Source organism: Taurulus bubalis (assembly GCF_910589615.1).
Source record: "Taurulus bubalis genome assembly, chromosome: 3".
In the NCBI taxonomy this organism is placed as follows: Eukaryota; Metazoa; Chordata; class Actinopteri; order Perciformes; family Cottidae; genus Taurulus; species Taurulus bubalis.
In genome coordinates this window covers 16396972-16416264 of record NC_136591.1, presented here as the reverse complement: position 1 = coordinate 16416264, position 19293 = coordinate 16396972, and the positions used below count along the sequence as shown (strand labels likewise).

At 40.9% G+C, this 19293-nt stretch overlaps 1 protein-coding gene across 1 annotated transcript in view; it reads left to right on the top strand.

Annotated features, from left to right (window-relative positions):
- ank2b (ankyrin 2b, neuronal) overlaps window positions 1-19293 on the top strand; it is a gene marked incomplete at both ends in the record, with an annotated part of 80057 nt that overhangs the window by 46176 nt on the left and 14588 nt on the right. Inside the window, 17 exons of the mRNA XM_079215674.1 lie at window positions 399-623; window positions 2024-2122; window positions 4618-4772; window positions 4896-5107; window positions 5953-6157; window positions 6260-6356; window positions 6455-6683; window positions 7486-7611; window positions 7783-7905; window positions 8496-8522; window positions 8842-8863; window positions 11344-15930; window positions 16433-16510; window positions 16635-16766; window positions 16868-17017; window positions 17110-17344; window positions 17980-18040. Coding sequence (XP_079071800.1) covers window positions 399-623; window positions 2024-2122; window positions 4618-4772; window positions 4896-5107; window positions 5953-6157; window positions 6260-6356; window positions 6455-6683; window positions 7486-7611; window positions 7783-7905; window positions 8496-8522; window positions 8842-8863; window positions 11344-15930; window positions 16433-16510; window positions 16635-16766; window positions 16868-17017; window positions 17110-17344; window positions 17980-18040 — 6763 coding nt within the window. The remainder of the gene's footprint in view (window positions 1-398; window positions 624-2023; window positions 2123-4617; window positions 4773-4895; window positions 5108-5952; window positions 6158-6259; window positions 6357-6454; window positions 6684-7485; window positions 7612-7782; window positions 7906-8495; window positions 8523-8841; window positions 8864-11343; window positions 15931-16432; window positions 16511-16634; window positions 16767-16867; window positions 17018-17109; window positions 17345-17979; window positions 18041-19293) is intronic.

Here is a 19293-nt window from a genome sequence, read left to right as displayed (position 1 = left end):
TGGCTGTTCTTACAAATGAATGATTGGAAGTTTTATTCATCAATATATAACCTGTTAATCATGTCATTTTAAAATGACATCTTTTACATTAAATCACTTGTGGTCCCAGTGCCTTCTGTTTTCCGAGACCCTGTTTTGAAAAGCAGTTGATACAACGATCTCCACTCAGCTGCTATTTGATTGATAAATGGACAGCTGTCTTCCATGTGTATATCATTTTGGATTTGTAATCACTTGAGGCAGCTACTAGTTCTTCATTTCCTACCTTTGAGAAACTGCTAGGATTACCACATGAGCGAACAATCTACCACGTAGCTTTGGTGTCTATATTCTCGTCACTTAATGGGATCAGTGAGAAATGTCTTTAATTTGTGGAAATATCTCCTGTTCCTGGTCAGTTTCCTGGTCAGCTTCATGGTGGATGCCAGGGGCGGGGCCATGCGTGGTTGCCGGCACAACGGTCTACGCATCATCATCCCGCCCAGGAAGTGCAGCGCTCCCACACGGGTGACATGTCGGCTGGTGAAGAGGCACCGTCTGGCCACCATGCCCCCGATGGTTGAGGGCGAGGGCCTGGCCAGCAGGGTCATCGAGGTGGGACCCTCAGGAGCCCAGTTCCTTGGGTAAGGCGGCAGGGATGGATGGATGATGGAATGAGTGAATGTACAGGATTAAGAGAGAATTCAATTATTTATTATTTAATTACAGTTAAATTAATTGATCGGATCTAGTATCATTTCATTATTAGTTAGTGGTAGTTTTGAAAAGTCAGTGTGCTGGTACCTGTACTTTTGAAGTTTTTACAATTGTCACAATAATTTACAAAATGTACAAAGTGTTTAAAATCTCATGCATGCATCTCTAGTGTAAGGGGGGGGGGGGGGCAATAAGTAAATTACTAAATCACAAGTAAAACAGGAAGAAGAGGTCAGACCTGTCTCCACATCCATGCTATTGACACTGATTTGTATCCCTTTTAATGGCAATCTCACAACGTGCTACCCTTTTTCTTTCAGATTAATTTAACCTCTGCCTCTGCATTACTAAAATGGTTTCTGTATCTGCTCTTGCTTTTTCCCAGCACCAGGGAAATGTTACTATTTGCTCTTCAGCATGCCCTGATTTCTTTTATAACAGCTGCAGTCCAACTCGTTTTAACCTTTTCCCCAACCCTTAATGGAAAGGCCTTTCTTATCAACCCCACCTCCAGAATATTGCACATGATTGGTTTGATATGTGCCCTCAAATTTTGCCCTCTGCTGGTAATGTTTGAAAAAGAGTAGTATAAAAGCATTCATGCTATGATTATGACTCTCCATCGTTTAATAAGAAGAAGTGAAGTAATAATAAGAATGCTATAAATTATTCATTAACTATCCACTGCTGACATCATGGAGAGTCTCCCTAACCAAAACTACTGAAATATGTTCTTATTATTAGGTTTAAATTAATACTATAAAAGAGACTTTATCCTGAGACAATTGGTCCTATTTTCAATGTAAATTATATATATTTTTATAATTTAGCGTGTTAAAAAATATCTTTTGTGGCCTATAAAAACTGACACAAGAGACCCAAAGCTTTCAAATATAAATATATATGAAATATTATGTTTCAATAATATAATTAATACTTAATACATGTGTAATGAATACAAACACACATATATATATGTATATATATGCAATTGTGAAATAATCTAACCCACATTCACATTTCATTGAATTTTATGCTAGTATAAAAGACAATAATATACATAATTTCAGCTATTTTATTTAAATCTTTTGTTAGGAAGCATGGCAGTAAACTATTTTTACAATATTTATGGAATATATATACAACCATATTATACCTTTTGAGCAATTTTGGTCTTTATAAACAAGCGGCTAAAAATTATCACATTGAACATCTCATTCAAGTGTTGCAAATCAGTCCCCAAGGTTTCTATTTTGCAGCCATCCAAAACATTGTGTGTGCTCTTTCTTCCTCACTGCTGCGTCTGGACGCTTGGTCGATCACACAGTAAACTCCACCTCCCCACTGCCCCTCCACCTCTTAATGAGGGAGAGAGTTTGGTTAGCAGAATCCTCCAGCTCGGTCCACCGGGGACAAAATTCCTCGGGTATGGTGGGAAAAAATATTATTTTTTCATATGAAACAATCTATGGATGCCAGTCTCAGTGTTACAAACCCTTCCATTTGATGACATTTTGTCCATAAGTTATTGTGTTGTTGTGTTTGCGCTGGTGTCTTGTACCCCACCTCATCTGCTACTTATGGCCCTCTCGATATCACATTACTGCGACTTCACTTTGCTGTTTCTATTTTCTGTAATCCCCCTCTTTGCTGAGCCTTCCCTATTTTTGAGTTTATGTTTTCTTGCTTGCTGTTTTAAAAAATGTCTGTTAGAAGATTTATTTTACATTTTTGTGTGACATTTTAATGGTGTGTGGGCCTTTGAGTAGCTGACTCAAGTAGCTCGGGAACCAGGTGAAATTTGACAATATGATGAGATTCGCAGTTTTTTTCTGTCTTTCATGTAAATGTTAAGTTGACGATCAGGCTAATTTCCCAAAATGGTAGTGTAACTAAGTCACGCATGCTCTTGTTGGGCCATTTTCCTTGATATGATTTTAGATTGGAAAATTACAATCTTGAAAGCTACTACAACTACAACGCTTAAACATGTTGAATGCTTTGCTACTTTTTCACCATTTGAGCCAGAACTTGGAAAGAAAAAATAAGTTATGTCTAAGGACATACACCCACTAAATGAGTTCTAGATATTGAGGTTTCTCTTGCCACCACTTGGGGCAACCAAAGTGCAAAGCTGGCAAGTGCTAGCTTTGATATAGCATACAAATGGCAACATTAGAAATACATCTATTATCATCTAGTATCATCTACTGTCAGGCCAAAGGACCCTCAAAATGTCACGTGAAAATATTATCAGTTAGGTTTTATAGCTGTGTTTGTCCCATGTTAGATTGTACCTGTAGCATGCCTGTAATATATAGGTGTTGTAGCTAGTTTGTCGTGATTATGCATATCAGGTAAGTATTAAAGTGACAGTTCAATACTTAAAAATAGAATATAGTCAATCTACAAAAACATTGTGAGCATTTTGACAAAAGTGGTTACAATACTATAGTTTTCAAAGCAGCACGATCCACTTCTCTGCTGTTCAGGAGTAGGATATGTTCAAAACACTCACTAAAATATGACCATATGCACTTCTTGTTTGTACTAGCATTTTACATTGTGGTGAGTAACCAAGATCACTGTTACCTCAGTTCTACAAAGTAAACTCCACCAGTTAATCCACCGGGATTGCATACTTGCATGGCTGATGCAACCAGAGCACTTAAGCAGTTCTAAAGTCAGACCAAATAATCAATACACAGTCTTGTTTGTCTTGTTCTCTTAAAGATCAACTGTGTTATGCAAGTGCCACGGGGGGCAAAAAGACAACAGGAGATGGCCCCAAATGCAGTTAGACACTTGGGATCAGAGGGATAATACACAGTGAACATTTTTTTACTGAACAAGAAATGTCCAAAACAAACACAATTTAGAGAGCAGGGGAGTCCAAAAACTAGTAACTGGAAAATAAAAAAAACTGCTATGTTTCCAATAGCAGGGAACATAAGAGGAAGCATGGCAGGGAACAAAGCAGGGAACATAGCAGGAAGCATGGGGGGGGAACAAAGCAGGGAGCATGGAAGGGAAGAAAGCAGGGAACATAGCTGGAAGCATGGCAGGGAACAAATCAGGAAGCATGGCAGGGAACATAGCTGGAAGCATGGCAGGGAACAAATCAGGAAGCATGGCAGGGAACATAGCAGGAGGCATGGCAGGGAACATAGCAGGAAGCATGGCTGGGAACACAGTATGAAGCATGCCAGGGACATAGCAGGGAACATAGCAGGAAGCATGGCAGGGAAGAAAGCAGAGAACATAGCAGGATGCATGGCAGGGAACATAGCAGGAAGCCTGGCAGGGGGAAAAGCAGGGAACATAGCAGGAAGCATGGCAGGGAACATGGCAGGAAGCAAAGCAGACAAACCAACACAGAGACAGGGGAACACATGGTTTAAATAGACTGAGGAGGTGTAGGTGATTAGACACAGGAGGATTCAATCAGGCAGACAATTACAAAGGCGGGAAAACATACAAAGGCAGGAAATGAAGTAAAGTGTTAATTCTAGCTGTATCTTAATTTGCACAGAAAGGCAAAAAGATGAAGAGACAACTGCTGGCTATCAGGTTCTTAACAGGTTGCTTACATCGTCTTTGTTTAACCAATGACTCTGTTGATACCTGTATGATGGAAAGTCATCCAGTAATTACATAACTTTAGTTATATCCATAACTATTGTGTGTAGTACTGAAGGAAATAGAAACAACGCTGACCTTTGTAAAATGTATCAAGCACAATTTAAAAGACAAAAAAATCTAAAGTATTTGACAAATAATGGTCCTGACTACAATATTAAATGAAGTAAAAGTAAAATGTTAATTAGACCATGCCCAAATGCACTTATGCACACATTGTTATCATCCATGACATGCTGTACTTATTCACACTACTGTACCTGGCCTCTACTACCCCTCCAGTCCTGTGATTGTGGAGATCCCCCACTTTGCTGCCCTTCGGGGGAAAGAGAGGGAGCTGGTGATTCTGAGGAGTGAGACTGGAGAAAGCTGGAAGGAGCATCACTGTGAACACACTCAAGAGGAACTCAACCAGATACTCAACGGCATGGACGAGGGTCAGTCTCTGATGGTGTAACAGTAGATTGCACCATGACTCTGGAAAAGCAGACATAACAAGAATAAATGTATTCTTACTTTATTGTCCCTGACACATGTCCTTTTCTGCCCCCCTCCACCAGAGCTAGACACGCTAGAGGAGCTGGAGAGGAAGCGCATTTGCCGAATCATCACGAGAGATTTCCCACAATACTTTGCGGTGGTGTCACGGACCAAGCAAGATAGTAATCTGATTGGTCCTGAAGGAGGTGTCCTGAGCAGCACTGTTGTGCCCCAAGTACAAGCAGTTTTTCCTGAGGGTGCTCTAACCAAGAGGATCAGGGTTGGACTGCAGGTATTTTACAAAAGCATCAGTAAAGTCTATGGAACCATTTGATTACTGTACTATTACCTGTTTTTGTATCTCTCGAATATCATACATGCTTGGGTTTCTAACCATCCCACATTTAAAAAAGTAGACAGAATATAAAAGTTTAACCAGTGGACGATGCTAGATGAATATCAGGTGATCATCGTCATTACAACTAAACCTCTGGGTAACATGAATGTCTGGACTAAATTGTATGTCAGCTAATCTCATAGTTGTTAAGAAATGTCACTCTAAATCAAAAACTTGCTGGTGGTTCCAGATAAATAGTCAAGAGATCAAGAAAGTTGTTACATTTGGCTGTCTTCTTTCATTCCATCTATGCTAATCCATCTTGTAGATACTGCAGTCAATAAGTGATCTGACTTGCTGGTGGTGATAAAAAGTCAAAAGATAAGCAAAGTCCTTAGGATTCATACTGATGATGGATATTTAGAGACAATTTCAGTCTAGCTAGAAGTGGTGGATCAACAAACTGACAATGTAGCATCATTATTATCCCTATAGCCTCACTGCTTGCGTCTGGAATCCATTGGAAGAGTTTTGTTTGTCAAGGTGGAGATGGTCCATACTATTTTCTGCTTAAAGGAGCAATACCATCCCATGTGGATAAAAATGCCCTTGCCCGAAACGTTAGATGAGATGGGTGTTAAATGTGATAGCTTGACAACCCTCATTCAAAGTTCACTGCAGCCAACATTTAAATCAGGAGATCATCCTCAGTATATTGCCTTAGCTGAGGCATCACCCATGTGTAGGGTTTAATAACAACAAAAAGTAAGGTCGTTGTATACTCTTCTCTTCTCTCCTAGTCCCAGCCAGTGAGTGTGGATGTAGTGAGGAAGATCCTGGGGAACAAGGCCACGTTCAGCCCCATTGTCACTCTGGAGCCTCGCAGGAGGAAGTTCCATAAACCCATCACCATGACCATCCCTGTCCCCAAAAGCAACTCAGACCTGGTCCTTAATGGCTTTGGAGGAGACACTCCCACCTTACGACTGCTTTGTAGTATCACAGGTTAGAGAACTCCTGCAAATACACACACCGAGCTGTGAATAGACCAACCGTACAAATGCTCACATTCTAATATGTCAATCTTGGGTTTGTGTCCATGTGCAGGTGGAACAACACCTGCTCAATGGGAGGACATAACAGGAACCACTCCGTTAACATTCATTAATGACTGCGTCTCCTTCACCACCAACGTGTCTGCAAGGTAAAACAAAAATGTGTGGGACAACTAAATGTATTACTGATTAAAAGAGCTTCAGACCTAACTTAACTGGTTATTTCCAAACTTCTTCTGCTTTCTAGATTCTGGCTGATAGACTGTCGGCAAATCCAGGAATCTGTCAATTTCTCCACTCAGGTCTACCGAGAGATTATCTGTGTCCCTTACATGGCCAAGTTTGTCATCTTTGCCAAGACCCACGATCCCATTGAGGCCCGACTGCGGTGCTTCTGCATGACAGACGACAAAATTGACAAAACTCTGGAGCAGCAGGAGAACTTCACGGAGGTGGCCCGCAGCCGAGATGTGGAGGTGAGGATCGATGGTTCGAGCACTTTGAGTGGTCATAGGATTAGAAAAGCGCTAAACAAGAATAAATCCATTTCCCAAGTACATTGATTGCAGGTGTAGCTCACTCCACTTAAAAAGTATATAATCTGCATTTCATACCAGCTAATATATTGTGTTTTGGCTTCACCTTGAACACAATGAACTGGAATAATGCAAAGTTGTGATATAGAGGCTTAAATAACCCTCTCAAAACCTGATTTTGTAACCTGATTGGACGACTCAGTCAATCGAGAGATTACTGTCAAAGATTATTTCATAGTTTCTGCAGGTTTGATATTGATACTACTCTGTTGAGTGGAAATTAACTTGGGGAAGGACCAACCACAATTAACTGATTTGCTATAATTGTCAGAAGGTTTTGAGACATCACATTCTTGATTTTTGAGAAATAAGATGAACGGTGACGAAAGTTGCCTTCTTCACAGATTTTCAGCAGGGCATCGATCTGTCATCTGCATAACACTGGTAGTTGTGCTTGTGGATAGTTGAATCCTCGTTAATGCATGTACGCTGTGAACGAAATGAATAGAAATATCATTCAAATGTAAATGGCATGGTTATAAAACCTTTGACTTTGGAAATTAAGACATTGATATTTTATTTTAGGGTATATTCAATGGTCAACGTTATATTTCTGGAGAAAATGGGTGCTCTACTACATGGAGGAGACAAAGTGATACACCATGGTTTAAAAATAGGAATTGACAGTTGAATGTTTTGTTGGTTGTCTGCTGTTAATACGTCTACTTGTTATATTTCTCAGGTCCTAGAAGGCAAACCTATCTATGCAGACTGCTTTGGAAACCTTGTTCCACTCACCAAAAGTGGGCAGCACCATCTATTCAGCTTCTTTGCCTTTAAGGAGAACAGACTAGCACTCTTCATCAAAGTGAGCGCTATTCTTTATATGAAACAAAGAAACAACCACCAAGGTTTTAAGCAAGTGTCAACAATAATTCATGATATGATATTCTTCTAATTGCATAAAACGCTCTAATCAGATGAGATTTTCCCTAACCAATAGTTGACTGAGTAATGCTGAATTGATTGATTTTTGCAGATCAGAGACAACACTCAGGAGCCGTGTGGCCGTCTGTCCTTTATGAAAGAACCCAAGAACTACAGATCACTCACCCAAAATGCCATTTGCAACCTCAATATCACCCTCCCAGCATACTGCAAGGTAAGGAGGGCGCTACACGGCTGTTTGACTCAAAAGAAGAAGCTTTGTATTCTTGTTAGTTCACAAAAAGCACTTCAATTAAATATTTATTTTTCATCTTGTCATTTTCTCTGTAACACTGAAATACTAATAATAATACTAATAACTTATTTAGTTTATAAGTGTTTGACATCCCAAGTAGTTAACTGCTGATTCTATAAGCACCCAACATTATTGCTTTATAGTGTTGTTAAAAGGTGCCTTCTACCCAGTGAGCCATCTTCAACATTACAGGCGGTGGCCTTTAATCAAATCAGAAGAAAACTAAATGTAATTAACTTAAAATCCCAGATGTTATGCATTGTGTTGGCAAGTTGCTGATGCTTCATGCTGGAAACAAATTGAGGCTACATGGATGATGGTTTTATATCCAGAATCTTTGTGTAGTGCAGCTTTAAAGACCTCTCGAGCTCTCCATGAAATCACACTGACTTATTGTCGTTGTTGCTTTGGTAACCATACATTGCCCACTGTCTTCTTTCTCCCGTTGATGTTGCTGTTGTTTCTATGTGCACATCTTTCTGCTTCACGCTGCTTCTTGCTCCAAAAAGGAATCCGATTCAGACCAAGAGGAAGAGGTAAAAGCAGCCACTGCTTCCCCCTCCCTCTACTAACTAGCTCCGCAATCCTGTCCAATGTCTTGTCATGAGGACTAAATATAGGACATGTTCACAAGTAGTCAAATATTATATTTTAGATCTATTTTGTATATTTTTTGTAGTATACTAGATTATGATTTGTCATTGGCATAGCTCATTTTTGCTGGTGTGTTATGTGTGTCCTGAGTTATTTTTCTAAAGTAGCAGCTGTAATAGTAGAAGTAGTTTTAGAATATTCAGCATATATGAGTGGATGAAACAAGACTAACTGTGGTCCATTTTTCATGTTATTTTCCAGACCGGCAGAACACTACAGAAATGTAAGACATTTTTTTTAATTTCATTCCACTCTATAAGGTGTACTAAAATAGTTTGTATCTATAATAATACTGCATGCCTTTATTGATCAAACTAATATGACATTAACAATGATATTGTGTGAGTGATTAATCAGATGGTGTTAAACATAGTGTGTAGAGGAATAACCAGATTAATCCACTGACCAGCGTAGCCTTTAGCTAAATCATAGACTATATACATCTTTTCAAAGTCCTTTAAGCTTCATGTATTATTGTCCTGTCACACAAACTCCTCATGTCAAAGTTATGTTTCTCCTGAAGCTGAACTCATATTTTATTTTCCTTTTTTTCAAAATCTCACACCTGCCTGATTGTCTTCCATTTAACTCTTTCCCCCTCACAATCTGAGATCTGACATTTGGAGAAAGAGTTAAAAAGTAAATGCATTCATTCTGCGGTGATGTTTTTAAACCTGTTTGTGTTGAGGTGGGTGGAGTGACACAACTGGTGTGCCGCTCAGGCAGCGCAATCTAATTTGCCTACTTGTATTGGGAGTTTTACCCGCACGCACCTCAAGAACAAATTTTTGTGTGTCTTTGAGTACAAAATCAGACCTCTCAAAAAAACAAACAAATCCTTTCAGGTATTTGGATATACATTTTTTCAATTGCAACTTTGGATGATATTAAGGCAGTCGAGACGAGACTCTTACCAATAATGTATTTCACAACCACTTCTGGGATACTTAGATTGATAGATTTTACCATATTCAAATTCATATTTAAAATGTATTTATTTCTGTTGTGTTGTTAGATTAAACATCAAGAAATATGGACTGAAGGATAATATTTCATAAGATACAATTCTGTTTGAAAATGTTTACATCAATCTTTTTCCATAAATGTTGACTTTTGGACTTAACCATAAGAACATCTGCAACACATCAAGGAAATGGAATAGACACATGGAATTATAGTCAGACCGTGTGCTCTAGATGGGTCAGTTATTTTATAGTGTTTATAAGCGTTGATCTCTTATCGCAAACATCACCTGCTACAGAGCATATTAGGTGTGCAGCAGAACTTACCAAGTAAGAATTGAACCACCTTTGTAGGACTGTATATCCAGGGTTTACCCTGAAGTTACCTCTCCCAAACCCTGCTTCGTAGTACAGGCCTCTGAACTTCAGCTGCTGATGCAGCCTTCCTCCTCCTAATAATGTGTTCATACTGCTGCTGCCTCTCTTGTGCCATACTGTGCCAAGGTTGTGCGAGTACCTCTCGTCATCCAAATTCCTAAATTTTTTTGCTTGTGCTTAGGCTCTGAGTTCCTGAAACCAGGTGCTAGTTATTGCGAGAGCACCAAGTTCCAGGAGATTAGAGGCAGTTGTAGTCCTCTTGTAAAGCTAATAGTAAACCTCTTCACCCCTTTTTAATCCTTCCCTTTCTACCCTGCTTGATCTTGTTCATGTAGTAATGAGTAAAACACAAAAATAGAAACAAATACAATTTACTTAAACAAATTGTTTTGTAATGGGCCAAAAACTCACCACATTACTGAATGAAGACATTTTAATAAGCATCCCTTGATCATGAGCACCTATCATCTACTAATTGCAGATTAAATCACTACACTGAACATTTACTCCATGTACACTTCACCAAGACCTTTCCATCAGCACTTCCCTTTGCTTTGCATGGAAATAACTTGCCTTACATAAATGTGTATGTGTGTGCTTGTATGTCTGTATTCTATGTCGTGTTTATGAGAGTTAATTTCTTCTTTTGCTGATGTGCTGATTTTGGAATGTTGTGTTTTTGTTATTTCAGTTTTCATTATATAGCATTATAGTTCTATTTCTGAATGGAGGGCAAATGGATTTCGAATATTATTCCTCCCTATTCAAGATTATATAGTATTCCAGAGACCCTCTTTCCGCCTGAAACATGATCTGCTTTGCATACAATGAAAAGCATGGCAAAGCATTATATTTTGTATCACTGGCTTTCTTTGATAGACACAACTAGAAATCTGAGTTGTTTTCAAGCCATTTTTGCCTGTTATCACATTGACATTTGTCATACATCCGAGCAATCTTGAGATGTCTTGATGTTGTTTCTTTGTTTCCTTTGTTCTCTATTGTACTGTTTAGTTTCTTGGTTACATGGTTGTTCAATCATTGTTTTATGTATTTTTGTTTTGTTTTATAGTTGTGTCTTGTGAGTATGGGTGAGCTGAGTGTATATGCAAGTTATTTCCTGCTCATATCCTTTTCCATTGATATTATTTAGCTCTTGCTTTTCCACAGTTCCCCAGAGACATATGACAGTATACACCCAATTCCTCTGATACCCTGATGTAAAACCCTTTGTGAATTTGTTGTCCTATGATCCCTGCAGTGTGCTCCAATCTTGTCCTGACCACATTCTCCAATGTCTGTCTCCTTTCATTTGAATTTTTGATTTTCTTTATTCCTTACTTGTTCTTCTTCCAAATGGAAGATGAAGAGATGCCGACATCAGTCCTGAAATCAGAGCTGATTCGAGAACCAGACCTTCTATCCGACGTGTCAGAGATGAAACAAGATTTGATCAAAATGACTGCCATCTTGACTGCAGACTCCACAGAGAAATCCCCTTCTTTAGGAAGGTCTGGTCTAGAGAAAGGGACTGAGGATGTTTCTGGAGAGCCGTTAGAAATTATGGAGAAGGACTTAGAGAAAGTCAAAGAGGACCTAGAAAAAGTCAGTGAGATACTGAGGAGTGGAACATATGAGGGTGTGGCAGCAGGAGAAGCAGCAAAAGCAGCTAGGATGGTCGAGGAGTGGGTTCTCCTCTCGGACAGTGAGATAGAGGTAGCCAAAAAGATGGCAGCCTTAGAAACTCAAGAGCCTGTCTTACGTGAAAGCAGAACTAACAGGGCTCCAAGACCTAAAGCAATAAAGGACAGTGGTGACCTTAAAGAATACCTCCTGGATGCACCAGTAAGCTCCAAAATAAAAGTTAAAAAAGAGCCAGCTGTCCAAGAAAAATTCACTGATGTTGTACTACACAAAAGTGCAAAGCCAACTACCCCAACCAAGGTGCATGACAAAACAGCTGCTAAGCCAGTCAGAAGGAAGGGGAAGGACCAGGGGCAGGCAGAAGAATCAACAGTGGCAGGTGCTCTTCTGAGATTGCCAGCTCCTGGCCCAGCATCACCTGTATCCCCAGTTGTTGAAGAAACTCCCATTGGATCAATAAAGGACAAAGTCAAAGCCTTACAACAGAAAGTGGAGGCAGAGCAAAAAAGCAAAAAGGTCCCTGGAAGCAAGGCCTCACAATTGCCTATTATGAGCAAACCCTCTCCAAAAGCCAAAGAAAGCCCTAAATCAAAACAGGGTCCCACGGAATCCCCGAAAGCTGAATCTGAAAAACTTGAGGAGACTATGTCAGTTAAAGAGCTGATGCAAGCATTCCAAACAGGACAGGACCCCTCTAAAAGAAAGTCTGGTCTATTCGAGCTCAAAATATCGTCTACGTCAAAAACAGAGAAAACCACAAGATCAGACACCATCCAGTCAAAATCCATGACCAAAGCAATAACCCCACGTGTCTCTCAAGAACGAGAAGTATCTTTGGATTCCAAACCTCGCAAGAAAGAGACCACTCAGCAAGACAGAGAGATAGAAACCAAGTCAGCTAATTCTGAGCTAATGGAAACTACAGACTTTGGAAATGGTGGTCTTGATGATAGCTCTGATAGCTTAAAACATGAGGGTGTGGCAGACTCCTTAAGTGCCAGCTCTGGAGATGGTACCCCTCATTTGAGCTCTGAGGACAGTGAAAAACATGAGGGTCTTGCCTCTCCAGACACAAGCCCAGACAGTCTGTGTCTTTCTCCCAAAACTGGACAGCAGACCTCTGCAACTTTGTCAGCAACTGGTACAATAGTCAAAAAAGAATTTATAGAAACAGAGAAGTCTGGACACTCTGGTATAGGGACAACTGGTGACCAACCATCTACAGAATTGACTCTCCCTGTTTCTTCCAGCGAGGCTGCAGATGATCACACTACAAGTGAGTCCATATCTGTTAGGAGGAGTGAGTCTAAGCCATCTAAACCTCAAAAGCTTACAAAGAGAATTTCAGAGACTGTAGAAACTTTTCTTAGTGATGACGAGAGCCCTGATCATCAGCTAGAATTGTCTTTAGTTGGTTCTCCTGCCTCTATATCCTCTTCTCGGCGTCATGAAAGCTTAGAGCTGCCTTTAAAACAAGACCCAGATTCTCTCAGTCCTTTAGCTGATGAGTCGTTGACAATAAGCCACAGAGACTCTCTAGAGGGTAGTCCTCTCATGGAAGAAAACTCCTCCCATAAGTCCCCAGATTCCATTGAACCTAGCCCAACCAAGGAATCACCCCCCCATGACTCCTTAGAGAGTAGCCCTGTAGAGCAAAAAAGCCACCCATCCTTCCAATCAACTCTAGGTCCACCGTGTAAATTCTCTAGCCATCCAGATCCCTCCAAAGCTACAGACTTCCCCCAAGATGCTTTCCGTGGTAGGCTGCTTCGAGACCATGAGGCTAATGCTGATGATGACAGTTGTGAGCAGACATCTCAGATGACAAGTTCCGGTAAGAGTCCCCTCTCCCCTGATACTCCCAGTTCTGAAGAGGTAAGTTATGAGGTAAACCCCAAACCCCCCGACTATACATTCCTTTCTGTTCCATCCAAACCGGCTGTCATCCCTGAAGACCAAGAAGAAGAGGATACCTCAGACAGCTACGAAGCTAAAAGAAAAATCACTCCAGAGGAAGAGATGTTTAAGATGGCAGCCAAAATAAAAACATTTGATGAAATGGAACAAGACGCAAGGAGCAAAAAGAACTCTAGAAAAGATTTGTTTCACACAGCAAATGCCAAACTAGGGGATGACAGCTATGAAACAATAGAGCACACAAGTGAGAAGCTTTCACAAAGGGAATGTGGACTCAATAGACCCACTGGAGATTCAGAGTTAGCTCTTTTTGTTGATCCCGATATTAAAGTACAACCTCCCTCTCCTTTTTCAGCAGGTTTGCATGATGGACCCCACAGCAGAGAGGTCAAGAGCACAACAAGAACAGCCACTGTTAGTTCAGAGGGGCCTCACTCTGTCTCAGTCCAGACCAATTCAAAATCCAAACTGGAAACTGCACAGGAGCAAATAGTGCCACCATCTGTAAAAGCGGATCAAGACTGTACTGCCAAAAAGGCTCTTGTAAAATACACTGAAAACAGGACTGATGAGCAAAAGGAGGAGAGTTTAAGGAAGTCAAGAGACAACAAAGGAGATGATAATGATGGTCAAGAGCTAAGTGTTAAGCTAAAACAAGTTAGCAATGTAACAGATGAGGTGAAAGGAGATAAAAAGGACCCTCCAAGAGCACTGAAGGCGGGATGCAGTGCAGCTGTTGCCACAGGTCAAACTAAGGAAATGTTCAAACCGGAGGTCTGCATATATGATGACACAGAGGAGGATGATGAGGCACTGGAGCCTCCCAGAACTGAGTCAAAAGGAGTCACTGCAAGGGTAGAAACTGACTCATGGTCTGCCATGCGGGAGGATGATGCCGCTTTTGCAGCTCGTGTAAAAGAGGAGGAACAGAAGATACTGAATCTGGTGGTGGACCGTCAGTCTCTGCAAGCAACTCCAGACACAACACCTGTCAGAACCCCAACAGAAGAGAGCACTCCTACCAGTGAGCCCAACCCTTTTCTATTCCAAGAAGGGAAGCTTTTTGAGATGACCCGAAGTGGTGCTATTGACATGACTAAGAGGAGCTATGAGGAAGAGGGGGGTGGATTTGCCTTTTTCCAGATAGGTGAACAGCCTTTAGATGAGCCTCTCTTAGAAGAGGCCAGGCAAGAAAGTATGAGATCAGCAGCAGAACCTGAAGTTGGCCTCAATCTAACACTAGAGGTTAAGACTGAGGAGACTGAGGAAACTGAGAGAGCAAACAAAGCAACTGATTCTAAGCTTCAGTCCCCACCCGAAGGTGATCAGCAAACCTCTAAAGCTGATGCCTCCAAATCTAAAATCCCTAAAATGGGCATTTCCGCTTCAGCCAAACCTACACAGAAAGATCAGACATCCCCTGAAGGTCTAGACAAAAATGTAAACAAAGGATGTTTAGATTTAGACAAAAGTTCCCCTGACCAAATGATAACAACTGTACAGACAGCCGAAACTACAGTCACTAGATCAGTTTACTCTGAGCAGGGCCAAGAGTCCTCTGATTCATCTCCAGAAGAACCACAGTCAGTGATAGAAGCGCCCAAACCAACAGGCAAGTCCAAACAAAGTGCTCCCACTAGTGGTAAAAAGACTCCAGTCAAAACACAAGCTAAGTCTGCTCATCAAGGTCGGGGTAAATCCAGAATTCCCTCTCAATCTCATGCAAACTCTTCAACCAATCTTAAAAAAGAGGCCTCCTTCATTTCTGAATCTAAATCCAGAATTCCCATTAAGGCTAGCACTCCCAAGACTGAGACTATTGTGAAACATGCTGAATCTACCAAAGACAAAAAACTGAAGGTACCTGTGAAAAAGGATTCAAGGAGAAAATCTGAGACAGACACAGGTCCCTCTGTGGATATCAAAACCAAGACACCATCTTCCAAAGCCAAGAGCTTCTGTGAGGGGGAGTCTGACAGGCCATCTGCTAAAAAAGAAAAAGGTCGCCCATTGAGTTCTGAGTCAGCAAAATCTAAAAGCTTCCAGTCCAGATTGCCAGTCCGAGGTAAAAGTGGTCAGTCATCTCATTCATCAACACTCACTAAAGAGAAAAGTGAGCAGTCCATTGAGTTCTTTGAAGAGATCAGCGATGAAGCAGCAAAACTTGTGGCAAGATTGGCACAGGCAGAGACCGAGAAAGAACAAGAGGTTGCAGCCGCCAACTCAGATGATGAGAGCAGTCTCATTGATCCATCAATCATAGAAAGAGAAACTTTCCCGGAGATGCAGTTCCCGCCCTCAGGAGACGTCTTTTCTATTAGACCAATGTGGGACAACCCTGTGGAGACACAGATGCAGCGAATCCCAGATGATAAAGTCCAAAGTCAAGGTATCCCCAGTTTAAGGGGCTATTCTCTATCTCTTGTGCCACATTAGTACACTGTACCTGTAAAGGTGCTGCCTCTCTGTCTCTTGTAGTTAAGTCCCTTTGTAGTTGAATAATACATGTGGTTGTGTCTTTTGAGGTGTGTTTGTGTGTGTTATGACGTCTCTCTTTCCCTCTATGTGTGTTGAAAATCTCAAGATTGACTTAAAGGCTTTATGGAACTTGTGAAAACAACTTAGTGACTAAAACATTTTTAAACATTAAACAGTAATTCATTATTTAAAAAAATCACATGTAATGTCATTTATTTTCTAATAATTGAAATGTTTCTCAATCATAGTCCTACTACAAGATCTATCATAAGTTAACCAAACAAACTGTCAGTACTACAAGATTTAAGAAAGCCAGTGAATATTTTTTTTCGGATACCATTTGTGAATGTGACTTAGTGATGTAATATAACTTGCGGCTCTGACCGCTCATGGCTGTCTGGTGGTATTTGCAGTAGATCCACAGGATGAGGCAGAGAGAAAAGAGCAACGGTTGGCCATTATAGCCGACCACCTGGGCTTCAGCTGGACTGGTGAGTCACACCTTAGTAGCTGGGGTCAAGCTATCAAAAATACATCAGATATACAGTAAGAAAGATAATTTTAAACATTTCAATCATAATCATTATAATAATGATATCTTCTTTTTCTCGACAGAGTTAGCACGAGAACTGGACTTCAGTGAGGAGAGGATTAACCTGATAAGGATTGAAAACCCAAACTCACTGCAAGACCAAAGCCATGCCCTTTTGAAACTCTGGGCAGAGAGTGAGGAAAAGCATTCCACAGGTTAGTAACATGTTAAGATAAATAATTCTAGTAACTAACAAAATAGAAGCTCTTTTTAAAATGTAGTGTGGAAATTTGAAGTCTGTTTTCTGCTTCAACAGAATCAACACTGATCAAAAGACTGACTAAGATCAACCGAATGGACATAGTTCACCTCATTGAAACTAAGATAATCAAGTCCACTCAGGAGGAGACATCATCACATACATATGCAGAAATAGAGCGGACCATAGCATTGGATCATAGTGAAGGTACACAAGCCAATGTTAACTTGAAGCAGAGTTTTTTTTACCAAACAGATATATCAACTCATACTGTATGCCTGCACTGTATCCTTTGTCAGGTTTCTCTGCCCTTCATGAAGACATTGACAGCCCCAGGCCAGGTAGGCGTACAGAGGCTGCACGTAGGAGTCCAGGCTCAGGACTAGAGGTACCCATGGTGTCAGCAGAGGACCTGTCCACCAGTTTGTCATCACTTCACGAGACAGTGGGACGACCTGAAACAGATTCCACAGCAACTGGCCTTCTTAGAAATGCCCAGAAAGAGAAACTACAAAAAGAGATGGAAACAACATAGTAAGTTAAAAGTTACCTGGACAATTTAATTTGTGTGACCATAGCTACATTCACTTTTCTGTTTCTAATCATCTACAAGCATGGATACGGGGTTGCACTGCACCTCAGATTGCCGAATGACCTATCAAACAAACATCCATAGAAAAAAGTGCAACTGCTGACTTCAGTTTGCAGGCTATAATTAATAAATACACTCTAACACATAAACCTACAAAAACCTACATGCAAATGTCAGCATTAGTCGGTTTAGATATTCTTTCAAAAGAAGCATTTCAGATTTTTCTTGAAAGTTCTTTTATTCTTCCTTTTTCATTCTGACTAGATGTATGACTTATCGGCTTCTATTTATTTATCAATTCGTCAGCTATCCTGTGACTGAAATTGAAATGATCCTCTATTAATCCCCTTGGGGAAATTCTTCTCTGCATTTGACCCATCCTTGGTTAAGGAACAGTGGGCTGCCTGTGAGGCGCCCGGGGAGCAGCTAGGGGTTCAATGTCTTGCTCAGGGACACTTCGACATTTGAGCTGGGGGGGACTGGAGATCGAGCCGGGTACCTCGTTGTTACTGGACGACCACTCATCCCCCTGAGCTACAGCTGCCCCAAATATTGACTATTGTATTTTCTTTTACAGCTCATCACATAGAGTATACGAGGAATTGACAGACACGGTACAAACAGGCAGTTTTCAACAAGTAAGTCCTTTCTTCACATTGTACCGCACCTCTCCCTACAACCTCCGATCCCATGTGATAGACCCTGTGATCAAAGGGGGACCCATGTTAGACGCCCAGATTATCACACCGCCTTACCCCACTATTGAACCATGTGATGATGATGATGATGATGATGAGGATGATGGGGCTGCTGGATATGGGGGGCCAGATGGGGGAGAAGAGTGGAGCTTGGAGTGTCTACAAACCACCCATTCTGAATACAATACTCATTATTTGTCACCATGGCGAGAGTCATCCAATAGTTCTCCAACAGATGTATGCAAGAGTCGACCATTGTCTATGACCGATTTTGGGGATAGCTTGATTGAGTGTGATCAAGCTGAGCAAGACTTCTGGAAACTGTCTATGGAGTTTATGGAAACCGATGAGATCCCTGAAAAGATTTGCTCAACAAAACCTACAAGTGAACAACTGTCTACTCCGCCTACTTCTGGGCCTCCTTCTGGTAACACTAATGCTGTGACAAAATCCATGCTGACCAAACAAATGGCCAGAAGACACATAGATGAAGTTTCACATCGACTCTATAAAGTATTGTATGGATATGATTTTGAGTTGATGGATTCAGATAGTGAGGATTTGTCTCTGGTGCCTATGGATACATTTTCTGAAGACCCAACACAGGCTAGAGTCAGAACAGATGAGGTTGAGGGAGCTGCTAGACACACAAATATTGATGAAGATGTTTCAAACTCTTTGCTTGAGATTGACGTTTCCCATGTCTCAATTTCACGCGACCTTAATGTAAAATCCCTTAATGGCATGAATCAAATCGACACTGCCACTCAGGCATTAGCAGGTCCCTGTGATGTCAGTTGTACCAATCCAGGTTTAATGTCTCAAATGCCAGAGCTCATAAGCTCAACGGCCTTCATTCAGGTGTCACATAACTCAAATTTGGAACAGCTAGATGTTCATTCAGTAGATAATGCTATGCCAGGTATATTGGGAGCAGAATATAGCTTTGAGAAAACACTGTCATTCAGACAGAATGAAAATGAGTTTGCAGTCTCTGTCGAGATTGAACCTGACATTAAAGCATCCAGATCATGTTTACCAGAATTCACAGATACAACCATTTGTGAACTTCATAGCTTAGTTTATAGTAGATCATCTTCACCTGAATGTGTGACTGATGAAGCAATATTACTGACAGAGAGTAGGGCCACATCACCTATATCAGCATCGTCAGTAAATGAGCTGAATGTTCT